This window comes from Hemitrygon akajei, chromosome 3 (assembly GCF_048418815.1).
Source record: "Hemitrygon akajei chromosome 3, sHemAka1.3, whole genome shotgun sequence".
Taxonomy (NCBI): domain Eukaryota; kingdom Metazoa; phylum Chordata; class Chondrichthyes; order Myliobatiformes; family Dasyatidae; genus Hemitrygon; species Hemitrygon akajei.
Genome location: NC_133126.1, coordinates 194,660,487 through 194,684,537, shown reverse-complemented (window position 1 = coordinate 194,684,537; position 24,051 = coordinate 194,660,487). Strand labels below are relative to the sequence as shown.

Sequence of the window (24,051 nt, the reverse complement as noted above, 5' to 3'; positions counted from 1 at the left end):
TTCTTTCTAAACCCTGCTGAAAGGTCTTGGCCCAAAATGTCAACTATTTCCCTCCATAGATACTACCTGATCTGCTGAGTTCCTCCACTTTTTTTTTGTGTGTAGTTCTACTCCACTACCCCTTCCTCATAATCTTGCAATTTTTATTCCCACACTTAAATTATTCAATCGCTCTTTATAGTTGCTATTGACCCTGCATCTCCATCTCAATAACCACAGCTCTGCCTAAGACCACAGGAAACTGCAGTTGTGGACACAGCCACGCATATCATGCAAACCAGCCCGCTCTCTATTGACTCTGTCTACACTTCCCATCACCTTGGGAAAGCAGCCAATATGTTCAAGAGCTCCTCCTGGCCTGTTCATTCTCTCCTTTACCCCCTCCTGTCAGCAGAAAAATCAAAAGCTTGAGAGCACATAGCACTAGGTTCAAGGACAGCTTCTAACCTGCTGATGTCACACTCTGGAACAGACCTTTCAGATGCCAAGGGTTAATCTAAACAATCCTTGAAAGATAATTGGCAGCTCAGCTCTTTTGAACTATGCTACTAAACTGTGGAATCCAGTATCTAAAACTATAAAGGATGCAGACTCAGTTGCCACTTTTAAATGGTACATGAAAACCTATTTATTTAACCTTGTTTTTAACTACACTGTCTTTTATTTTCATGTTTATTTTTAATTTTATTTTCATGTTTGCACTTTATCCTATTGAAAAACACTTTGAACTGTACTATCAAAGCAGATTGTTTAACATCCAGGTTGGCAAAAGGTCCTCAGTTGAAAGGTGGTGTGGAAATCTCTGCCACAAGTTGTCACAGCCCTACTTCTTTCCAGAGCTGTGAGCTGCTGCGTGCTTGCCGGTACCGACAACTGAGTAACTGTGGAGAAACACAGCTCAGGGGTCACTGGAGTCTGTACAAAGAATGGTCTATAAATGTTATTGTTGAATTAGAGAAGATCTCTTGAACTCCGATCTACCTCATCATGACCTTTGTACTTTATTGTCTACGTGCACTGCATTTTCTCTGTAACTGCAACACCCTATTCTGCATTTGGTTTTCTTTAGACTACCTTGATGTATGTAGAAATAAGTGCATGATCAGTTTGAATAAATAAATCACCCATTAGACCAAGTATGTGCTTTTAACAGTGACATTCTTAAATGCCTCTCTATTACAGTAAGATGGACTTTTGAGCTTGTTACAACAGAGAAAGTGTGGTACAAGTAAACAATAAGGTGCATTGTGTTTCTCTGTACCTGTTCCAGTCTATTCTGCACTGTTATTGTTTTACCTCATTATACCTTAATGCACTCCTCCAAGAAGACCACAACCTTGTTGTGGTTTGGAGACTTCTGTGGCTCAATGACCTGGACAGCTCTGCTGGCTGGAGTCAGGGCTTTATGCTTTCCTTCTTGATAGGATCACCTATGCCAAACAGGTCAAAGGCTAAAGGCCAGACTAAGAGTGATCCACTATTCCTCCAGGTTCAGGGGTTCAGTACAGGCTAACAACCCTGACTGGTCAAACAAAACTATTAAAGAAACAGCAATAAAGAATCCTTCTACATTTGAGTGCGACTGTAGTCCTGAGTCTCCACCAGGACTTTCATGACTGACAGTAGTCCAAGAGGAAGCTACTGGTACAATGAAGGGAGCCCTGAACACTGCCCGAGATGAAGGATCATTACTGCTGTCCTAAACGCCAGCAGTGTAATGGATTGTTTAATTATCAGATCTTTATGAACAGCATGGAAGACGTCTTTCTCTGTATGTCAATATAAATGGAATTGGAATAACAAAGTACAGTTGACATTTTGGGCCAGAACATCAGCTGTACTTTTTTCCACAGATGCTGCCTGGCCTGCTGAGTTCCTCCAGCATTTTGTGTGTTGCTCAGATTTCCAGCATCTGCAGACTTTCTGTTTGGAATAACAAATTTCAATTTCAAAGCTATCAAAACCAACACCGATTATGAAAACATTGGAAATTGTTCCTTACATAGTATATTTGTCCTCAGAATCTACCTTTTCGTGGCCTTGCACCATATTATCTCCCTTTGCTGCACTTTCTCTGTAACTTAATTTTTTATTTATTTAGACATACAGTGCAGATCAGGTCCTTCCAGCCCAACGAGCTGTGCTGTCCAGCAACCCACCTTTAACCCTAGCCTGAAAACGGAACAATTTACAATGACCAATTAACCTACTGACGTGTACTTCTTTGGACTGCAGGCAGAAACTGGAGCCAGAGGACACCAGAATTGAACTCCGAACTCTGATGCCCCAAGCTATAATAGTGCTATGCTAACCGCTACACTACCGTGGGGACCACATTTTATCTCCTTTTATGGTTTTTGCTTGCACTACCTCAATGCACTGATGTGATGAAATGATCAGTATGGATGGTACGCAGTGTAAGGTTTGTCACTGTACCTCACTATTCCCCTCTCACACTGTTTAACAATTTTTATCATAACTTTTAGGAATTTGTACTTGTACTGCTGCCTCAAAACACCAGATTCCACAACCAATGTCAGTGACAATTCTGATTGTGATTCTAACTTGGTCCATCAGAATTAGGCCATTCGGCCCATTTGAATGCTCCACCATTCCATCACGGTTGATTTATTTTCCCTCTCAAACCCCATTCTCCAGCTTTCTCCCTGAATTCTTATAACACTCTATAACTAATCAAGAATCTATCAACCTCTGCTTTAAATATACCCAATGACTTGTCCATGGCTTACATGAGACAATAATAAACCAATTTAGTTTACCTGAGAGGGTGCAGACACCGAGGAAGAGGAAGAAGCAACAGGAATATCAGGCTGGACAGTGGCTACAGTAGCAGTGGGAGTGAAAATCAGCTGTAGAGATAGAGAGAAAATCGGGAAAGAGCAGGAACAAATATGAGTGTCAGAAACAAGCAGATTATGCTGCTTCCTACAGGCTAACTTTCTTTGAATGGTCGGTCAGGAAGCACAGTGACCCCTATCACTGTGGTCAGTTCATGGTTCGAATCCCACGCCAGAGACAAAAGCACAAAAAATCTAGTATTGCAAAAATCATGGCTCTGATGGAGGTGCTATCTTGAGACAGATGTTCCAATGCCCTGGTACTACTGGAAAGTCGCTCTATTACAGTGTGCAGTGTCTCCCTCCAGCTCCAATCCAACACCAATGTACAGCAGGAGTCTCCATTCATTTCATAAGTGGATTCCAGGAGACAATAACACATTGGGGCAGAATTGGGCCAAATTTTATCCAACACTTGATGTTGGCTGATCCTTATTTCCTTCTCAACCCCATTGCCTTGCCTTCTTCCGGTAACCTTTCATGCCCTGACTTTCCAAGAATCTGTCTGCCTCCACCTTAAATATACCCAGTAAGTTGGCCTCCACAGCTGCTTTTGGCAATGAATTCCACAGACTCACCAGCCTCTGGATAAAGAAATCCCTCCTCATCTCTGTTCTAAATGGATGACCCTCTAATCTGAGGATGTGCTCTCTGGTCCTAAACTTCCAGTTATAGAAAACATTCTCCACATCCACGCTATCTAGGCCTTTAATTTTCTTTTCTTTTTCATAATCTAGAAGGTTATGAAGAAAAAGGAAACATTTATTTCTTACTAAATTTGCTTTAATATTCTTAGTTACTTAACCACAGAGGGTGAGGAATTCTTGGCCAAGAAGGTTGAGAAGACTGGATCACTAGATGAAGAAGACACATTTTTGAAAGATCAGAGAACTGAAGGCAATGGGGAACTGTCACAAAAGAGGAGATGAGGACTCGGCAAATCAACAATAATTTACTGAAATGTTGGCAGCCCTGAGGGGCCCAATGGTCTATCCCTGCACAATTTTCTTAGTTTCTTATACATTCTGTGGCCACTTTACACCTGCTCATCTGGACACCTGCTCATTAATGCAAATATCTGATGTGGCAGTAACTCAATGCACAAAAGCCTGCAGACACAGACAAGGTTCAGGTGTTGTTCAGACCAAATATCAGAATGGGGAAGAACTGTGATCTAAGTGACTTTGACTGTGGAATGACTGGGGTCATTTGAGTATCTCAGAATCTGCTGATGTCCCAGAATTTTCATACACAACAGTCTCTAGAGTTTACAGAGAATAGTGCAAGAAACAACAAAAAAAACATCCAGAAAGTGGCAGTTCTGTGGGTGAAAGTGACTTGTTAATAAGAGAGATCAGAGGAGAATGGCAATACTGGTTCAAGCTGACAGGAAGGCAACAGTAATTCAAGTAATCACACATTACTATACTGGTGTGCAGAAGAACATCTCTGAACACACACGTCGAACCTTGGAGTGGATGGGCTAGAGCAGCAGAAGACCATGAATGTACAGTACACTAAGTGGCCACTTTATTAGGAACAGGAGATAACTAATAAAGCAGCCATCTGCTGTGTGTTCATCTGTCCTACTTCCTTCTGTTTCAGTGTCATTTTATAAATATTTAAAATTCTTATTAATCTTTCACATTTTTGCTTCAATCCCTTGAATCTCTGAATATGACAGGCACATAGATACTCCTAAAGCCCGAACAGCAGTGGCAAGCAACAAGACTGAGAGACCGGGTTAGCACTCAGTCAGACCGTGAGGGCTGACAGGACTTAGCCATACAGTCGTAGAGCTGTGCAGCGCAGAAACAGGCTCTTCGGGCATCGTGCTCGTGCTGACCAAACTAGTCCAGATTAGTCCCCTTCAGCAGATGCATTTAAGGTGAGAGGGGGCCAAGTTTAGACCACAAGACCATAGACATAGAAACAGATTTAGGCCATTTGCTCCATCAATTCTGCTCTGCCATTCTTTCATGGCTAAAATTTATCCCCCACAACCTCATTCTCCTGTCTTCTCCACATAACCTTTGAAATTCTTACAAATCAAGAACCTATCAAGCTCCACTTTAAAGTATACCCAGTGAATTGACTTCCACAGCAGCTCGTAGCAATTAATTGCACAGGTTTACCACCCTTTTAAAGGGAATGCGCAGGGCAAGGTTTTTGGCACAGGGTGCCTGGTATGTGTTGTCAGGAGTGATGGTAGAAGCAGATAAAATAGAATCATTTAGGGCACATCCAGTTGCAGGAAATGAGAGCATATAGGTCATGTGTAGAGATTTAGTTTAATTTGGCATTGTCTTTGACCCAAACACTGTGGCTACAGGACCTGTACCTGCATTGTGCTGTTTACTGTTCTATCTACCAGCACTCCTTTGCCTTGGTGACTCAAGTGCAACACTTGATGTTTAAATATAGTGTCAGAGGGATCTGGGAATACAGATCCATAATTCCTTGTAAGTGATGTCACAGGTAGATGGAATCATAAAGACTATCACCTCATCTTTTTTTTCTACAGTCCTGATGAAGGGTCTCAGCCCACAACATCGACTATGCTCCTTTTTGTAGTTGCTGCCTGGCCTGCTGAGTTCCTCCAGCATTTTGTGTGTTTTGCTTACAGTCATAAAGAAAAGTTTTGGCACATTGGCCTTCATAAATAAATGTATTGAGTACAGGAGTTGGGTGGTTATGTTGAAGTTGAAGATGTTGGTGAGGCCTAATTTGGAGTATTGTGTGCGGTTTTGGTCACCTACCTACAGGAAAGATTGAAAGATTGAAAGAGTGCAGAAGGAATGTACAAGGATGTTGCCATGTCTTGAGGACCTGAGTTATTCAGAAAGATTAAATAGGTCAGGACTATATTCCTTAGAGCATGGGAGAAGGAGGGGGGATTTGATAGAGGTATACAAAATTATGAGGAGTACAGACAGGGTTTATGCAAACAAGCTTTTTCCACTGAGGTTGAGGGAGACTACAAGTAGAGATCATGGTCTAAGGGTAAAAAGGGAAATGTTTAAGTGGAACATGAAGGGGAACTTCTTCCCTCAGAGGATGTTTAGAGTATGGAACATGCTGCCAGAAGATGAGATCAATTTTAACATTTAAGAGAAATTTGGATAGGTACATGGATAGGAGGGATATGGAGGCCTAAGGTCTGGATGCAAGACAATGGGACTGGCCAGAATAATAGTTTGGTATGGACAAAATGGGCTGAAGGGCCTGTTTCTGTGCTGTAGTGTTCTACGACAGCATCTCTCTCCAGCACCTCCTCAGGCAGCATATTCCAGATTCCAACCTCTCTTTTGTAGTAGTATCTATTTTTATATATTATGGTAATTTAAAGTAATTTTAGCGGCTTGCATTGTACGACTACCACAAAACAACAAATTAAACAACCTATGTCAGGGGTAATAAACCTGATTTTGACTCTGGGTTGCTTGACCAATGGAGATCAAGGATTAAAAAGGCTATGAACTCTTGCCACTTCTTTTTGCAGGCAGGTGTTTTTCACGGGCGTTTGCGTTGTCACATGCCACTCACCATCTGGGCCCGGAGGTACATCTGAGCCTGGCTCGCTGTCAAGGTGGGGGTGGTGTTGCCAAGCAACATGGCCTGCTGGGTAATCCCACTGGCTGAGGTGTTGGCGCTCTGGCTGCGGCTCATCAGCTGAGGTGCAGCAGAGGAGGGAGAGAGATTAATCTGCACGAAAGAACCCCGAGAAATGCATTAGAATCAAGTGTATCACAGAACCAGCAAAGAACATTAAATTTATTTTTTAATTTATTTGGAGGTACAGCACGGTAACAGGCGCTTCCAGCTCAATGAGCATAAGCTGCCAAATTAGACCATAAAACATAGGCGTAGAAATAGCCATTCAGCCCATCAAGTATGCTCTGCCATTCCATCATGGCAGACTTATTATCCCTCTCAACTCCCTTCTCCTGCCTTCTCCACATAAACTTTGACATCTTGACGAATCAATCTCCGCTTTATATATACCCAGTGACTTGGCTTCCACGGATTCACTACCCTCTGTCTAAAGAAATTCCTCCTCATCTCTGCTCTAAATGGATGTCCCTCTATTCTGAAGCTCTGTCCTCTGGTCCTAGACTCCCCCACCATAGGAAACAATTGCTCCACATCCACTTTATCTAGGCCTTTCAATATTCAGTAAGTTTCAATGAGATCCCCCTTTATTATTCTAAACTCCAGAGAGTACAGACCCAGAGCCATCAAGCAATTACATCCATGTGACCAATTAACCTACTAACCTGTATGTCTTTGGAACATGGAAAGAGGCTTGAGACTCAAATAAAATCCATGGGGTCACAGGGAGAATGTACAATGTCCTAACAGACAGCAGCAGATTTAAACTTGGGTCGCTGGTGCTGTAAAAGTGTCTATTAACCACTACGTCACCATGCTGACCAAAAAGTATGGTTCCTGAATGTATCACAGGTCAGAGCTTAGTCAGACCACATACTGACTTCGAGCAATCTTGATGGTCACAGCCCATGCTATTGGAATCGGTTTATTATCATCGCATGTACGAGATATAGTGAAAGCAGCCTGTCCCAATCTACACTTGCCAGATCCATTCTGAAACTATTAAAATTGGCCTTTCTCCAATGCAGAATCGTAACCTATGGGCCGGACCTATGTTTCTGCATATATATTTACTTTGAAGCTAATGGCATTGTGATCACTAGATACCAAGTGTTCACCTACACAAACCTGCCATGTCACGCTCTCACTGGGACTTCTTGTTGGAACTTTCCTGAACATATCTGACAACTTCTATCCTATCTAGTCCTTTCACTAGGGAAGTTAGAGTCACCTACCATAACAAACTTATGTTTCTTGTAACAGTCTGCGATCTCTCTACTGATCCTGAAGCTGGTGGTGTGGGTCCTGAGGCTCTTGGTCTCCTTGCTGATGGCAGCAGTGAGAAGAGAACATGGTCTGGATGGTAGGGGGGATCCTTGATGATGAACACTGCTTCCCTGTGACAGTGCTCCTTAACTAGGAACCTGAAGAGATTCTGTCTTTGGGCCAAGGTAACCTACCAAAGCAGCAAGTCTTTGAGGTGTCAGAAGGAACCACAGCATTCAAGTAATACACATATGGTGTCAGGGAGAAGGTGCAAACTCCACACAGACAGCATCGAATGATCAAACCCAAGGTCCCTGGTGCTGTAAGGCAGCATCACTACTTGTTGTTGTAGTCTGCTGTCCGCTGTGGCTGGGTTTGCTATGTATTACTAGAACTCCAAACTGTACAGCTTTCCCACATCTATAAGATGACTGCATGGTAGGAATACTACATTGAACTCAATGCAGCAAGTTTCTGAGGGACACTCTACAAATAGAAGCTTTTCATCTGATAAACAAAGTGAAAAAAAACTATATGATAAGCAATAATCTTTAAAAACAGAGAAATCCTCCTGTAAATGGGAAGAATATATGGCAATATATTTAAGAATGCAGTGTGACCTTCCTGTAAATGGGAAGAATATGTAGCAATATATTTAAGAATGCAGGGCAGCATGTTAGCATAGTGGTTAGTGTAACACCTTTACAGCATCAGTGATCTGGGTTCAATTCCTGCCGCTGTCCATAAGGAGTTTGTACATTCTCCCTGTAACCACATGGGTTTCCTCTGGGTGCTCCGGTTTTCTCCCACATTCCAAAGACAAAAGGGCTAGTAGGTTAATTGATCATATGTGGGCAGCGTGAGCTTGTTAAGCCGGAAGGACCTGTTACTGTACTGATTCTCTAAACTAAATAACATAAATTTTACAATGAATATATACATAAGAGGTAAAGTTTATTTCTGGGGTGGTGAGTCAGGAGACTTGCAGGGTTGTAGCAGCTACTGAGAGATCAGGATAAAGTTGCCCTTTTAAAGAACAGCATCTTTATTGGAGTCCCACAAACTGTACCAGGACATTTCAGTATCCAACCTAACCAGTGATTCTGTGATCCACCTGTCCTCACAAAGTTTCCCATCAGATGGCAGCACAAGAGTTTGGAGCAGCCACTTAAAAATTTCCTATGAAAACGCAATCATGTCAAAATACGAGGGAACAATGAACTGGCCATGTTGCTGTGGCCTGCAATCACTGGACTCCTGGACTGGCTGAAGTGCTGAACTGGCTCTGTGGCTGTGGCCTGTCGCCACTGGGATCCTGGACCGTCTGCAGCAATGAACTGGCTCTGTGGCTGTGGCCTGCAGCCATTGGGATCCTAGACTGTCTGCAGCAATGAACTGGCTCTGCGGCTGGGGACTTTGCAGTTCATGATCTGTGTGTTATTTGTTTTTTTTTAATGGTTTGCACGATTCGTTCTTTTTTCACACTTTGGGTGTTTGACAGTCTTTGTTGTGCGTGTTTTTTAGTGGGTTCCATTGTGTTTTTTTTTTGTGGTGGCCTGCAAGAAGATGAATCTCAAGGTTGTATATGGTATACATACTTTGATAATAAATATACTTCGAACATGAACTTTGATTCTGTTAAAACCACAGGCAAGGTCACTTCCTATGAACTGTTCAATTTGGTGGTGAACATCTCCTGTCCATTTCACTCCAGAAATACTGTTCCTATAAAATCCTTAGTTATACTAAGCACAGCTCCAATGCCATGTTTAAGTTTGCTGACGACACCACTGGCATTGGCCAAATCAGAGGTGGTGACGAATCAGCACATAGGAAGATTGAAAATTTGGCTGAATGGTGCTCCAAAAACTCAAAGACATCAAAATCAAAGAGCTGATTATTAACTATAGGAGGAGGAAACCAGAGGTCCATGATGTAGGAGATCGGAGGTGGCGAGGGTCAGTAACCTTAAATTCCTCGGTGTAATCATTTCAGAGGCTCTGTCCATGGCCCAGCATGTAAATTCCATCACAAAGAAGGCACTGCAGCACCGCTACTTTCTTTGAAGCTTGTGAAGATTTGGAATGTCATTTAAAATTTCTGAACTGATTCTATAACCTATGAACTCACTTTCAAGGACTCTATCACTCATGTTCTCAATATGTTTTATTTACCCATTTATTATATTGTATTTTTTCCTTTCTTGTACTTGCACGATTTCTTGTTTTTTGCATATTGGTTGATTGTCTACCTTTGTGTTTTTCATTGATTCTATTGTGTTTCTTTGTATTTACTGTGAATGCCTGCAAGAAAATGAATGTCAGGGTTGTATTTAGTCAATCATCAAGAAATGGAAAGTATATGGCACAGCTGTAAATCTGCCTAGAGCAGGCCGTCCTCAAAAACTGAGTGACAGTGCAAGAGGAGGACTAGCAAGGGAAGCCACCAAGACAACTATGGAGGAGTTACAAATTTCAGTGGCTGAGATGGAAAGACTGCATATATAATAACTGTTGCTTGGATGCTTCAACAGTCGCAGCTTCATGGGAGAGTGGCAATGGGAAAAGTCACTGTTGAAAAATAACTCACATGAAATCTCAGCTAGAGTTTGCCAGAAGGCATTTTAGAGACACTCAAGTCAGCTGGAAGAAGATTCTATGGTCTGATGAAACCAAAATTTAACTTTTTGGTCATTAGACTTAACGCTATGTTTGGTATAAGCCAAACACAGCACATCATTAAAAACACACCATTCCTGCTGTGAAGCATGGTGGTGGCTGTATCATGCTGTAGGGATACTTCACTGCAGCAGGCCCTGGGAAGCTTGTGAAGGTAGAGGGAAACCTGATGCAGTCTGCAAGAGAACTGCGACTTGGGAGAAGAACTGTTTTCCAGCAAGTCAATGGCCCAACCATAAAGCCAAAGCTACACAAGAATGACTTAAAACAACAAAGTTAATGTCTTGGAGTGGCCAAGTCAAAGTCCAGACCTCAATCCAATTGAGAACTTGAGACTGGACTTGAAAGGGGTTGTTCAGTCATGGTCCCCAAGCAATCTGACACAGCTTGAGCAGTTTTGTAAAGAGGAAAAATTGCAGTGTCCAGATGTGCAAAGCTGATAGAGACCTATCCACATAGACTCAAGGCTGTAATTGCTGCCAGAGGTGCATCTACTAAATACTGACTTGAAAGGGGTGAATACTTATGTAATCAATTATTTTGTGTTTTATATTTGTAAATAATTTAGATCACTTTGTAGAGATGTTTTCACTTTCTGTTGATCAGTGTCAAAAAAGTCACACTAAATCCACTGAGATTCAAGGTTGTAAAACAATAAAACATGAAAACTTCCAAGGGAAGTGAATTTTTTTTTAGGCACTGTAAGAGGGCCTAGGAGCAAAAGTTCATTAGAGTTCTTAGAAGGTCTTGGACATAAAGCTTTACCTGTTCCTCCATCACAGGTAAAACCTTCCCCTCAAAGTACACATTTACATGGAGCGTTGTCGCAGGAATACAGTATCCATCATCAGGGACCCCCATCACCTAGGACATGCTCTTTTCTCCCTGCTACCATCAGGAAGAAGGTAAAGGAGCCTCAGGACTCACACCACCAGGTTTTGGCTCTTGAGCCAGAGGGATAACTTCCCTCAACTTTACTCACCCCAACAATGAGCTGATTCCACAACCTATGGCCTTACTTTCAAAGACTCTACAACTCATGTTCCTGATATTTATTGCTTATTTATTTATTATTATTATTTTGTGGGTTTTTTTTCTCTTTTTGTATTTGCAGTTTGTTGTCTTTTGCACACTGGCCATTTGTCTGTCTTGTGTGCGGTTTTTCATTGATTTTATTGTGTTTCTTTGTGGTTACTATGAATACCCACATGAAAATTAATCTCATGGCAGTATATGTTGACGTAAGTGTACTTTGGTAATAAATTTACTTTGAAAGGAATTGTCAATGTTTCAGGTTGAAAGCCTGTGCATTCACTGTTTGCAAAGGGAGTGACCGATTTTTTAAAATGCTCTGGTTGCCAAGGCAACAAACCTTCTTCAAGCCCAGCTTTCCAGACAGACTTGCATCAGCACTTGACAAGGGTCAGAGCGTCAAGGTAACCAAGTTGGGACCAGCTACAGTGTCCTCAAAGAGTACAGGTAAGAATGAGAAGTGCCAGTATCCATACTATCACATCGAGAGGATTACTTGTAACTTACAGAAGTCTGTGACACACTTGATTGCTGGCTCCCTGTAGGAGAAGACGACTGGCGTCCGGTGGCCTAAAAGCACAGTATAAAGAATCATTAGAAACAGACAAGAGTGGGGAAAAGCTCTCTGGTAGCTTACGCTGGTTATGAGAGTGTTGCATCTGAGGTCCAAGACTTCATTATGAATACATTTTCAAAGTTCAGCTGGAATATATAGGTACTGTATTACCAACAAGACTGAACACAATTTAATTATCTTGACCAGCTGAGAAAGTAGGATGAATACTAGCAAATGGAGTTTAATACAGATTAGTGCGAGGTGCTGCGTTTTGGAAAGGCCATAAGACCAGGAAACATAGGAGCAGTATTAGGCCATTTGAGTCTGTTCCACCATTCCATCATGGCTGATTTATTATCCCCCTCAACTCCATTCTCCTGCTTTCTCACCATAGCCTTTGATGCCCTTACTAATCAAGAACCTATCAATTTCCACCTTAAATATACCCAATAACTTGGCCTATACATCACCCTCTGGCTAAAGACACACTTCCACATCTCTGTTCTAAAAGGAACGTCTCTATATTTTGAGACTGTGTCCTCTGGTTCTAGACTTCCCCACTATATGAGGCATCCTCTCCATATTCACTCTGCCTAAGCCTTTCAATATTCAATAGGTTTCAATGAGATCCCCCTCATTATTCTAAACTGCAGCAAGTACAAGCACAGAGACATCAAACTCCTCATACGTTAACCTTTTTATTCCTGGGATCTTTCTTGTAAACCTCCTCTGGACACCCCCCCCCCCCCCCACCACCTCCAATGTAAGCACATATTTTCTTAGAAAAGGGGTCCAAAACTGCTCACAATACTCTGTGTGGTCTGACCAATGACTTATAAAGCCTCAGCATTGCATACTTTCAAATCAATTCAAGATAGGATGTTCATAGTGAACAGTAGGGCCCTTGGAGTTCAGGTACATAGTGCCCTGAAAGTTGAAACAGACAGGGTGGCATGCTGGCCTTCATCAGATAGGGCACTGACTATAAAAGTTGGGAAGTTATGTTTCAGTTCTGCAATATACTTGAAGTATTATATTCGGTCTTGGTCACCCTGCAATAAGAAGGTAAACTGGAAAGGGTGCAGAAAAGATTTACAAGGATACTGCCAGGATGAAAGGGTTTGAGTTACAGAAAGAGAAGGGACAAGCTAGGACATTTTTCCTGGGAGCATGGAAGACTGAGCAGTGGTCTTAAGGAGGTGTACAAAATCATGAGGGGCATAGATCAGGTGAATGCACACAATCATTCTCCAAGATTGGGGAGTCAAGAATGAGAGGGTATAGGTTTAAGGCGAGATGGGAAAGATTGAAAGGGAACTTACAGGACATTTTTCTTTATTACATAGAGAGCGGTACCTACATGGAATGAGCTGCCAGCGGAAGTGGTGGAGGCAGACACAACAACACCCTGTACTTGCCTCTACAACTACGCTACAGTGGGGTGGTGGTAGCACAACGCTTCCACGGTCCAAAGACATACTGGTTGGTAGGTTAATTGGTGATTGTAAATTTTCCCATGATTAGGCTGGGATTAAATCATGGGATTGCTGGATGGCGTCGATCAAGGGGCTGGAAGGGCCTATTCCATGCAGATCTCATTAAATAAATAATAAAAACTTTTGAAAGGCAGATAACTGAATAGGAAAGATTCAAAAAAGGATATGGGACAAATGCTGGCAAATTGGTCTCACTTAGAAGGGCATCTTGGTTGGCATGGATTAGTTTGGCTCAAAGGTCATGTTTCTATTCTCTGTGGCCAATCATCTCCTTTCTTCACGTTATTATATCATTGTTACTATCTTATCTTACTATGTTAGACACAGTGTCATAGAAAAGTGTAACACAGAAACAGGCCCTTTGCCCCAGCTAGCCCATGCCGAGTACCATCGACCTGCACCCAAACATCTTAATCAGCCCCTCCCTCCACACCAGTGCCCAACATGATGCTGGGGGGAATAAAATGAAATACATGTAAGTGGGTTCTGGATGGTTGGTGTGGATTCAGTAGGCTGAAAGGCCTATGACGCTACAAAACCACTGCAGCAACATCACCAAGATTTTCCAGTCATCACCTCACAAACTCCAGTCCCAAGCCATGTCAAAGAACAAGGGCATGACGTGCAAGGGAACGATACTGACTACAAACTCTCTGCCAATTCCAACACAGTCCTGAATTAGAAAAAGATCCTTTCTTGCTGCTGGAAATCTAATCCAGGGTGAATGCGCTGAGGATATTTCTTATAGTGAGGGAGTCTAGAAGCAGATGGTAAAGACTCAGAATAGAAGGGCATCCCTTTTAAACAGAGATGAGGAGGAATTTATTTAGCCAGTGGGTGGTGAAACTGTGGAATTTATTACTATAGAGAGCTGCAGAGGCCAACTATTTGGGTATATTTAAAGCGGAGATTGACAGGTTCTTGATTAATTTGGGCATCAAAGGTAATGGGGAGAAGGCAGGGGAATGGGACTGAGAGGGATAATTCCATGATGGAATGGTGGAGCAGACTCAATGGGCCTAATGGCCTAATTATGTATCGCATGGTCTAATCCTGGAATTCCCTTCCCACCAGATGCTCTGAGGGATGGGCAATAATTTTATTTATTTAGAGATACATCATAGTAACAGGCCCTTCCAGCCCAATGAGACCACACAATCCAATTCACCCATGTGACCAATAATCCTACTAACCTATGCATCTTTGGAATGTGAGGGAAAACCAGAGCCCTAGAGGAAACCCATGTGATCACTGGGAGAATGTACAAATTCCTCACAGACAGCAGCAGAATTGAAACCAGGTCGCCAAGATGTGATATTGTTACATTAACCGCTACGCTACCATGTCACTCATAGCCTTCTTACCGATGTAAGTATATTTTTCCAATGTGAAGCATTCCTCTGCTTGGATGTCTCAACAGATTGCTCCCTTAAGGCTCGCAAAACATTGGCCCCAATCTGTGAACTATCAATCAATCCATGTGGGCACCTGAAAGACCCACACCTTGAGATTCAACATCAGCTTCTTCCCCGGTGCCATCAGGTTCTTAAACTGACCTAAAAAACCACAAATCTGCCTCAGAGTACACTTCCCTCAACTTGCACCAGTGTTGTTATGTCATTTTTGCATATTTTGCAAGTGTTGTCTAATTTATGTTAATATATGTTAATTTATGCAGGTCATGATTGTAACGTAGTGCACTGCCTCTGCTGTTGCAAAAAGCTAATTTTCATGGCATTTATACAAGTTATCCAGAGAGAGGTGGTGATCAAGTTGCCAATAGTTTGGTTAACAAGTTGTCTGGAGTGTTTTGGTTAATGAGTTGCCTGGTCTGTTTTGGTTAATCAGTTATCTGAACTGCTTTGGTTAATGTGTTCTCCAGTCTGATTTGGCTGACAAGTTGTCCAACTGCTTTGCTTAACCTGAGTTGTCCAGATTGTCTTGGTTAATGTTACGTCCAGCAAATTTTTTTTGCACTTTGGCTAAAATCACTGTTGGGAGCTTTACAGGCAGTTAACAGGAGTTTATTGCCTATGACAATAAACTCAAAAGATGACTCATCCCAAGGACAATTAGGGATAGATGATATATTCTATCCTTGCCAGTGTAGAGAGCAAGAGTATGTTATTAAAATGGAGGATTGGCCAGGATTGTATTGAATGGCACAGCAGAGAGGACACTCTGAAAAGTCAATAGACAATAGACAGTAGGTGCAGGAGTAGGCCATTTGGCCCTTCTAGCCAGCACCGCCATTCACTGTGATCATGGCTGATCATACACAATCAGTACCCCGTTTCTGCCCTCTCCCCATATCCCTTGACCCTGCTATCTATAAGAGCTCTATCTAACTCTCTCTCGAATGCATCCAGAGACTTGGCCTCCACTGCCTTCTGGGGCAGAGCATTCCACATATCCACCACTCTCTGGGTGAAAAAGTTTTTCCGCATCTCTGTTCTAAATGGCCTACCCCTTATTCTTAAACTGTGGCCTCTAGTTCTGGACTCACCCATCAGCGGGAACATGCTTCCTGCCTCCAGTGTGTCCAATCCCTTAATAATCTTATCTGTTTCAATCAGATCCCCTCTCATCCTTCTAAATTCCAGTGTATTCCCAGTCCTCCTTCCTATGCTTCTCTGTAACAAATTCATCCTTCGAATTCTCTCTCAAAAATTCTTCATACCTCAAGAACATTTGACATCTCTGAACCGATACTCAATAGAGCTCAGAAGTAAGAGGGGATCTTGTCAAAAACTACCAATTCCTGAAAGGCCCTGACAGAGTGGATGTGGAAAAGATGTTTCCTATAGTGGGAGAATCTCGAACCAGAGGGCACAGCCTCAGAATAGAGGGGATGTCCTTTAGAATAGAGATGAGGAGGAATTTCTTTAGCCAGAGAGTGGTGAATCTGTGGAATCCATTGTCATGGAGGGCTCTGGAAGCCAAGTCATTTAAGGTAGAGACTTTTAGGTTCTGAATTGGCAAAGGGGGGGTTAAAGGGTTATGAGGATGAGAACCAGCCGTGATTGAAGGGTAGAGCAGACTCGATGGGCACAATAGCCTAATTCTGCTCCTGTGCCTTATAGACTAATGTATATTAAACCCATTTTTATCAGTCATCTCTAGAAACAAGGCTGTTTAGCCCCTCGCTAACAAGCCAATGAACTCCGGGCGTGTAGGATCGATATGACTTGGGTCCCATGAGATCAAGTGAGCCAGAATGTCTTGACTACCTGCACTCCAATCTGAGCGAATACTGTGTAAATGCTGCCCACTTGCAATTAATCTTCGACAAGAAATAACAGATTGTACATTGCAAATTTCAGCTTTATCAAACAGTTAGTAGGAAAAAGAAAGGAAAAAATATAAAAAGGGCCCATTACAGTTAACCCAGTCCAAAAGTGCACATAGGCTGGAGCTCATCTTGAAGTTGTTTTTAACTCATGCACTGGGCCCACGGTCTGCAGATACCACCTTCCAAATGTCGCTTGAAATCCATCTTGAACAAACAGACTCCCCCTCAGGAGTACTGGTCCTTCCTCCTTGAAGCCATTCATCTGTACAAAGCACCTTGTGTAACAGGGATGGCATTGTCAGCCATCTTCCATCCTGTCTTCTCCCAACTCCCACCAAAAAGACTTCGTCCCACACCAGTGCCTGTCACTAAAACCTCTCCGCCCAGCATTCTCTAGAACCTTCTCCCAGTTCCACCATCCTGATTGGATGACTCAATATTCCAAAGTTGAACAACATAGTCCCTTATCTGTAGCTCAAAGCCAAACATGCTGATGCAGGACAGACTGCTCTTAAAGAACTGCTAAAATGAAATACCTACAGCACAGCAGTAAAAATCTTAACCTGGGTGTTTCATATGTCTCAATGAATATGGTTGCACGGGGGCTGTCTAACTGTTGTCTGCCCAAGACATCTGAACATATACTCCACCCCCAGAAGGAGAGTCCAGTTCTTATCTCCCGTCTCCCACCATCCCTTCCACTATGTTGGCCCCTGATCTGGGGGTGCCTCACCTGCTGGACGGCTGCCAGGCTCTGGAGCTGGGTGCTGCTGAGGTGCTGCTGCTGCAATGCTGCCGTCTGAAGCATTAAATGCTGTTGCTGTGCTGCATACATCTGCTGTAAGTACTGCGCTGCAGTGCTGGGCTGTCGATGAAGAGCTTGCTGGATCACCTAAAGTGAGTGAGACACAGTCAGACTTTAAATGGAATGCTGCGTCCGAGATCACACTATCTTAAAGATAACCTCGATGGTGGGGAGGGTTGTATGTGCAATGGAGCTGGCTGCATCTACAACCCTCTTTAGTCTCTTGCAATGCTGTTTATTTGTTTGTTTGTTTGTTTGTTTGTTTGTTTGTTTATTTATTTATTTATTTGGCTGCGGTGTGGAATAGGCCCTTCCAACCCTTTGTTCCGCACTGCAGCCGATTAAATAAATAAATATTTATAAGCAATCCCGATTGAATCCTAGCCAAATCACAGGACTATTTATAATGACTAATCAACCTATCAACTGGTACATCTTTGGACTGTGGATGGAAACTGGAGCATCCAGTGGAAACCCACATAGTCATGGAGAGAATGTACAAACTCCTTACAGGCAGCAGCAGGAATTGAACATGGGTCACTGGTGCTAACCACTACTCTACCATGCCGCCCCATCAGGAGCTTCCGTACCAGGGCGGAGATGCAGAATGCCACAGTATGTGTATAGAAATTTGCAAGAATCTTTGGTAACATATGCTTGGCAATACTGATCTATTTTCCTTAACAGAAAGTGCAAGAACCAAGCCAGAGGTCTGTAGTAATTTCAAAGACTTAACAAAATCTTAGTTTATTTTGTTCTATGTAATGGTAAAAAGATTAGAGTCAGAGTCATAGAGCAATATAGCATGAATGCAGGCTCTTTGGCCCCTCCATTCCATGCCAAAAATGGTACCCACTCAGGTAGTTCCAATCAAGGAAATGATTAACGTTTTACATGAAGGTGAAGAACACACTAGCCAACAGCCAATTGAATCAAACATTCAGTGCACTGAAAGTGTCCAAACCCTCTAGGCAATGGATCCAGAGTGTGAGAGTGTGATTGGAGGCCCTTTTTATTTGGCCAACACAGATGAAATGGGCTAAAAACAAACCACTGGACAGGCAGCATCTATGGAGGCAAAGGATTGATTGTAGATGTGCAGAGACACAACAATTAGTGACAAGTACAAACCTGAATGGAGAAAATATCACAAAGTGCACCAACAGTTACGGCATGAAACGGTGAGAGGTAAGCAGTACAGAGAAGGCCTTCATAGATGCTAACAAAGGCGTGAGTACAGTGTATAGTAACAGTGAAAGATATGCTGAATATAAAGTGAAAACTGGCTTCAGTTGGGAAAGTTGACAAATTTGATAGCACTAATGAAGACTGGGAATCGTATATTGAGAGGATTGATCTGTATTATAATGTGAACAACGTGGAGGAGCAAAAGAAAGCCCCTACACTTCTTAGCTTGTGGCATGAGACTGCAGCAAAGGCTGCAGCAGAACTACAGAAAAAGAGGTTAGAATGTGAAATGCACAAAATGTCCCTGAATCGTGCAAAAAGCCAAAAATGTTATCAATGTGGGAAATCCTCCCATGATGCAAATGACTGTAAGTTCAAAAAAAAAGTCTGCAGAAAGTGTCACAGACAAGGTCACAGAGAGAATGGGCAAGGCAGACAAAAAGCACAGCCGGATGAAATCTCAAATTCAAAACTAAGCAAATACATAATGTTACCGAATGTAAAACAGAATCGGACAACAGAGAGTCTGACAAAGGTGAACTGTCATGCCTTGAATTGCATAGTAGTACTGAAGCAGATCACAAAATCATATGGATCAGAATAGATGTGGCTGGTATAAAACTGAAAATGGAACCGGACTCAGGGTCAGCTTTATCTATCATTTCAGCGGCTGACTACAATTACTCTGTTTTCATTAGAGAAGACCTCAATGATGCTAAAGACCTACACAGATGAAAAGTATCTGCCAAGGGCAAATTGAAGGTAAATGGGACACTTGGAGTACAAACTCAGCAGTTAGAGCTTTATATATTTTTGAAGGTGGAGGGCCTGCACCTTTCAGACGTGGATTGTTGAGAAAAATCCAGCTAGCCCAGCACTCAATCAAAGCTCTCAGTGTGATATCAACAGGTAACGACAGCCCAAATGGAAAGCACTAACCAGAGACTGTCACAGCTGCTTAATGCTGATGAGAAGGTGTTTCAGAGGGTATTGGAAAACTCAAAGGCAGCAACACCAAAATTCCATAAAGCACATCCAGTGCTTTACGCTCTAAGCCCTAAAGTGGGTGCTGAACTTCAGAGCTCAGAGACACCTGGAATTTTCTCCAAAGTTGAGTAGAGCGATGGGGCCACACCCGTTGTCCTAATGATTAAGAAAGGGAAGGCCAGAGCCGTTCGCAAATGTGGAGATTACAAGGTGAAGCATCAACCCAGTGCTATGTACTGTGCAGTATCCCCTGCCACAAATAGAAGACATTTTTGCATCTTTGTCAGGCAGGGAGAGGTTTTCAAAGATTTATTTGCCACAAGCCTATCTGCAAATGGAGTTTGAGGAGTCAAGCATTAAGTTCTTCATAATCAACACTCACAAGGAACTGCTCCAGTATAATAATCTCTTCTTCGGCATCGCATCAGCTCCAGCAATTTGGCAAAGACCAATGGACCAAGTGCTCCAAGGTAGCCCCGGAACACAATGTTACTTTGATGACATCATCGTGACTGACAAAAATGATGAAGAGTACCTCCAGAACCTTGGTAAATTACTTACCAGGCTGAGTGAGTATGGTCTGCATGCAAAGGGAGAGAAATGTGAGCTTTTCAAGAAAGAAATCTCAAACTGTGGACATGTCATTGACAAGCATGGCTTATTACATAAGTCACAAGAGAAGACTGAAGCAGTGTTACAGGCACCCAAACTGGAAAATGTGTTACAACTCAGGTCATACTTGGGCCTCGTAAATTACTACCACCAGTTTCTCCCAAACATTGTTTCAGTGCTGCATCCAATGAAAGCACTGTCACAGACAGGAGCAAAGTGGGAATGGACAGAAAGATGTGAAAAAGCATTCAAGGAAACAAAGACACTAATAACATCTGATGAACTGCTCATCCATTATGACTCAGTCCTGCCCATCAGACTGGCATGCAATGCATCCCCTTATGGCATTGGAGCTCTTTTGTCACACATTATGAAAGATGGATCTGAATGCCTGGTTGTGTTTGCTTTGAGATCACCGATGAGCGCAGAACGCAACTATGCACAGATCAACAAAGAGGCCCTTAGTCTAGTGTGGGGAATAACGAAGTTCCACCACTATCTCTATGGCTAAATGCTTGTGACAGATCACCAGCTTCTTGTGTCCATTTTCAATCCCTGGAAGGGAATTCCAGTGATGACTGCAACTCGGTTACACCAGTGGGCACTATTCCTAGGAGCCCACTCTTATGACATAGATATTAAGGGTACAAAACAACACAGCAACTCTGTGGTTTGACACATCTTTCATTTTTGGCAACTGAAGAAGAAAAGTCTTCATACTGTGACCCAGCAGAAGTGCTCCACACCACATTGGTGGACCAGTTGCCGGTAACAAATTCTGAAATACAATGGGAAACAAGGAATGACCCGACATTGTCAAAAGTCTAGGAAATCCCCATGCAAGGATGGCCAGCTCACAGTAATCCTATTTCCAGAGTTCTCAATGAGACAAGATCAAGTGTCGATATGTCAAAGAACACTGATGTGTGGATCTCATGTTGTGGTTCCCTCCAAATAGCACACTAGGGTGTTAGAAAATCTGCATGAAGGACACTTAGGTACTGTCAAGATGAAGAGTTTCACCCAGAGCTAGGTGTGGTAGCCAGGAATAGATAAACAGGTTGAAGACTTGACCAAAAGCTGTTCAGGTTGCCAAAAAGTTCAAAGTGCACCCTATGGGAGTGGTTGTCATCCCCATGGCAAAAAATATAGATTGACTTTGCTGGGCCATTTATGGACTCCATGTTTCTGATTTTTGTGTATACTTATATGAAGTGAATGGAGGTTATACCAATGAAGTCAACCACCTCAGTGAAGACTGCCTCTGCTCTGAGAACAATCTTCATCAGAAACAGCTTAGCAGAACAAATTATGAGTGACAAAGGACCACAATACATGTCAGAAGAATTCCGACTGTTCATGAAGAAAAATGGCAACAGACATTTCAAGTCAGTTCCTCACCACCCAGCAATGAATGGGGTAGCTGAAAAATTTATCCAAACTTCAAGAAGTCCATTAAAGTGATGGACAAGCAGGACATTTCTCTATAGCACAAGGTGGACATCTTCCTTTATGTGTCGCAGAACTCTGTTCAAGCGATGACATATCAAATACCTGCAATGCTGTTCATAAGACTTCGCATAGACCTCCTGAAATCAGACATCCTGAAGGAAGTACAGAATAAGCATTTCAGCCAGTTGCCAAGCGAAGCAACAAGGAGATTCAAGATTGAACAGAAAGTCCTAGCGTGTGATTACCAAGAGCACCCAGCTGGATAGCTATAAGAACTGGACCACTGATGTACACAGTGGATGTTGGAGATCAGACATGGAGACATCATGTGGACCAGATATTGAATGCTCAACCGAAGAACAACCTGGGGCAATTGCATCCAACAAGATAGACACATTACAGTCACCGGACTTACCTCTCAGTGATGATCATGTCACTGACAGCAATGTGACATGGGAAACCAAGAATGTTGCCTTAGACAAGACACCTACCAAACCCAAAGCTACTCCAAAGGTCCAGAGGCACGACGAGAATGTGATCATTGACAAGACACCTACCAAACCAGATGCCACTCCACAGGTCAAGAGGCGCCTGAAAGAAACAGAGCGCCACCAAAAAGACTGAACCTTTAGAACCCATAAATTAGCTATGGACTGTTACTGCGAAAGCATGTTTATTTGGAATATGGGTTTATGAAAGGGAAGTTGAATGTTTGGCACATTTACAGTTTTATGTTGCGTTAATCTAAAGGGGGGGGGCAATGTAATGTATGGATCTATTCCTTTTAGAGCAATGACTCCCCCTTAGCACTACATATTGATCTGTTGTCTACTCATGCACAGTGTTTTCTCTCTCTCTCTCGCTGCAATGTGAATACACCAGTTAAAGCCATCTACCGTGTGCATACTTTTAACTAATTGATATGTAGCTGTGCAAACACAACATCCACCTTCCCTTTTTCCTACGGTCCACTTTCCTCTCCAATCAGTTTCCTTGCTCTCCAGCCCTTTCCCTTTCTCACCCACCTGGCTTCACCTATCACCTTCTAACTAGTCCCCCTTCCCCTCACCCCACCTTTTTATTCCAGTGTCTTCCCCCTTTCCAGTCCTGAAGAAGGTTATCAGCCTGAAATGTTGTGCTTGGATGCTGCCTGACATGCTGAATTCCTCCATCATTTTGTGTGTATTGTTTTGGATTTCCAGCATCTGCAGAATCTAGTGTTTAAAATATGTCTATAGTTGTATGGGTTGAGCAGGTCGGTCAAGATGGTGCCGAACTGCATTCTCCTTCAGGGTTGTAGCTCAGGCATAGTTGTGTTTTTAGGTTCACAGCAGTGGATTTGGCAACACGACTGAATGTTGCAGCAGACTTAATGGGCCAAATGACCAAATTCTGCTCCTATGTCTTATAGTGGGCTGGCTGGTGATATAGTGGCATCAGCACTGAACTTCAAAGCAGATGACCCTGAGTTCAAACCCAGTCGGGTCCCAAACTGGGCAGCAACAGTATCTGCACAGAACAAAGGCCTGGCAATCTACTTCCATATCTTGCCATGAAAACCCTCTGTAAATGGTCCATGAGGTCTCAAAGAATTGGACTCGACTTAACGACTGAACATCAACATGTCTTATAGTCTTATGGAAATTGGTGCAACTCAGAAGGTAGTATTACAAGATGATACACAAGATTTCCGTAGGCAGCTGTGGAGGCCAGATCCGTGGGTGTATTTAAGGAAGAGGCTGATAGGTTCCTGATTGGCCAGGTTTTGGAGAGAAGGCAGGAGGATGGGGTTGAGATGACAACTGGATCAGCCATGATGAATAGGCAGAGCAGACTCAAAGGGTGGAATGACCTAATTCTGATCCTATCTCTTGTAGTTTTATGGTGGAGAAAGTTAGCTCATCAGTCAGCATCTATGGAGAGAAATCGATAGTCGACGTTTCAGCTCAATAGGCAATAAAACAGTATAGCACAGGACCTACAGTCCACGATGTTGTGCCAACCTTTTAACCTACTCTAAGCTAAATTATATATTTAAAAGAAAAACAGAACAAATTAGAACACCATCAATACTACTACAGTACACTGTGTATTAGTGCCTAATAGTTATTGACAGAAGAATTCACCTAGTGTATGCTGCTGTTTTCTTTTTATTGATTGTAAATGAACAAAATCAGTGCAGACACCTAGTGTAGATAAGAGTCTCTCTATACAATG

The 24,051-nt window shown here is 42.6% G+C and overlaps 1 protein-coding gene across 2 annotated transcripts in view; it reads right to left on the bottom strand.

The window, feature by feature from the left end:
• The window catches only part of LOC140725772 (polyhomeotic-like protein 3), a 163,520-nt gene that overhangs the window by 82,269 nt on the left and 57,200 nt on the right, over nt 1-24,051 (bottom strand). For both annotated transcript variants that reach the window (XM_073041658.1, XM_073041659.1), the window contains exons 4-7: nt 17,524-17,682; nt 11,954-12,016; nt 6,405-6,563; nt 2,781-2,870 (exon numbers count right to left, since the gene is read on the bottom strand). In XM_073041658.1, the coding sequence (XP_072897759.1) occupies nt 2,781-2,870; nt 6,405-6,563; nt 11,954-12,016; nt 17,524-17,682 (471 nt within the window). The remainder of the gene's footprint in view (nt 1-2,780; nt 2,871-6,404; nt 6,564-11,953; nt 12,017-17,523; nt 17,683-24,051) is intronic.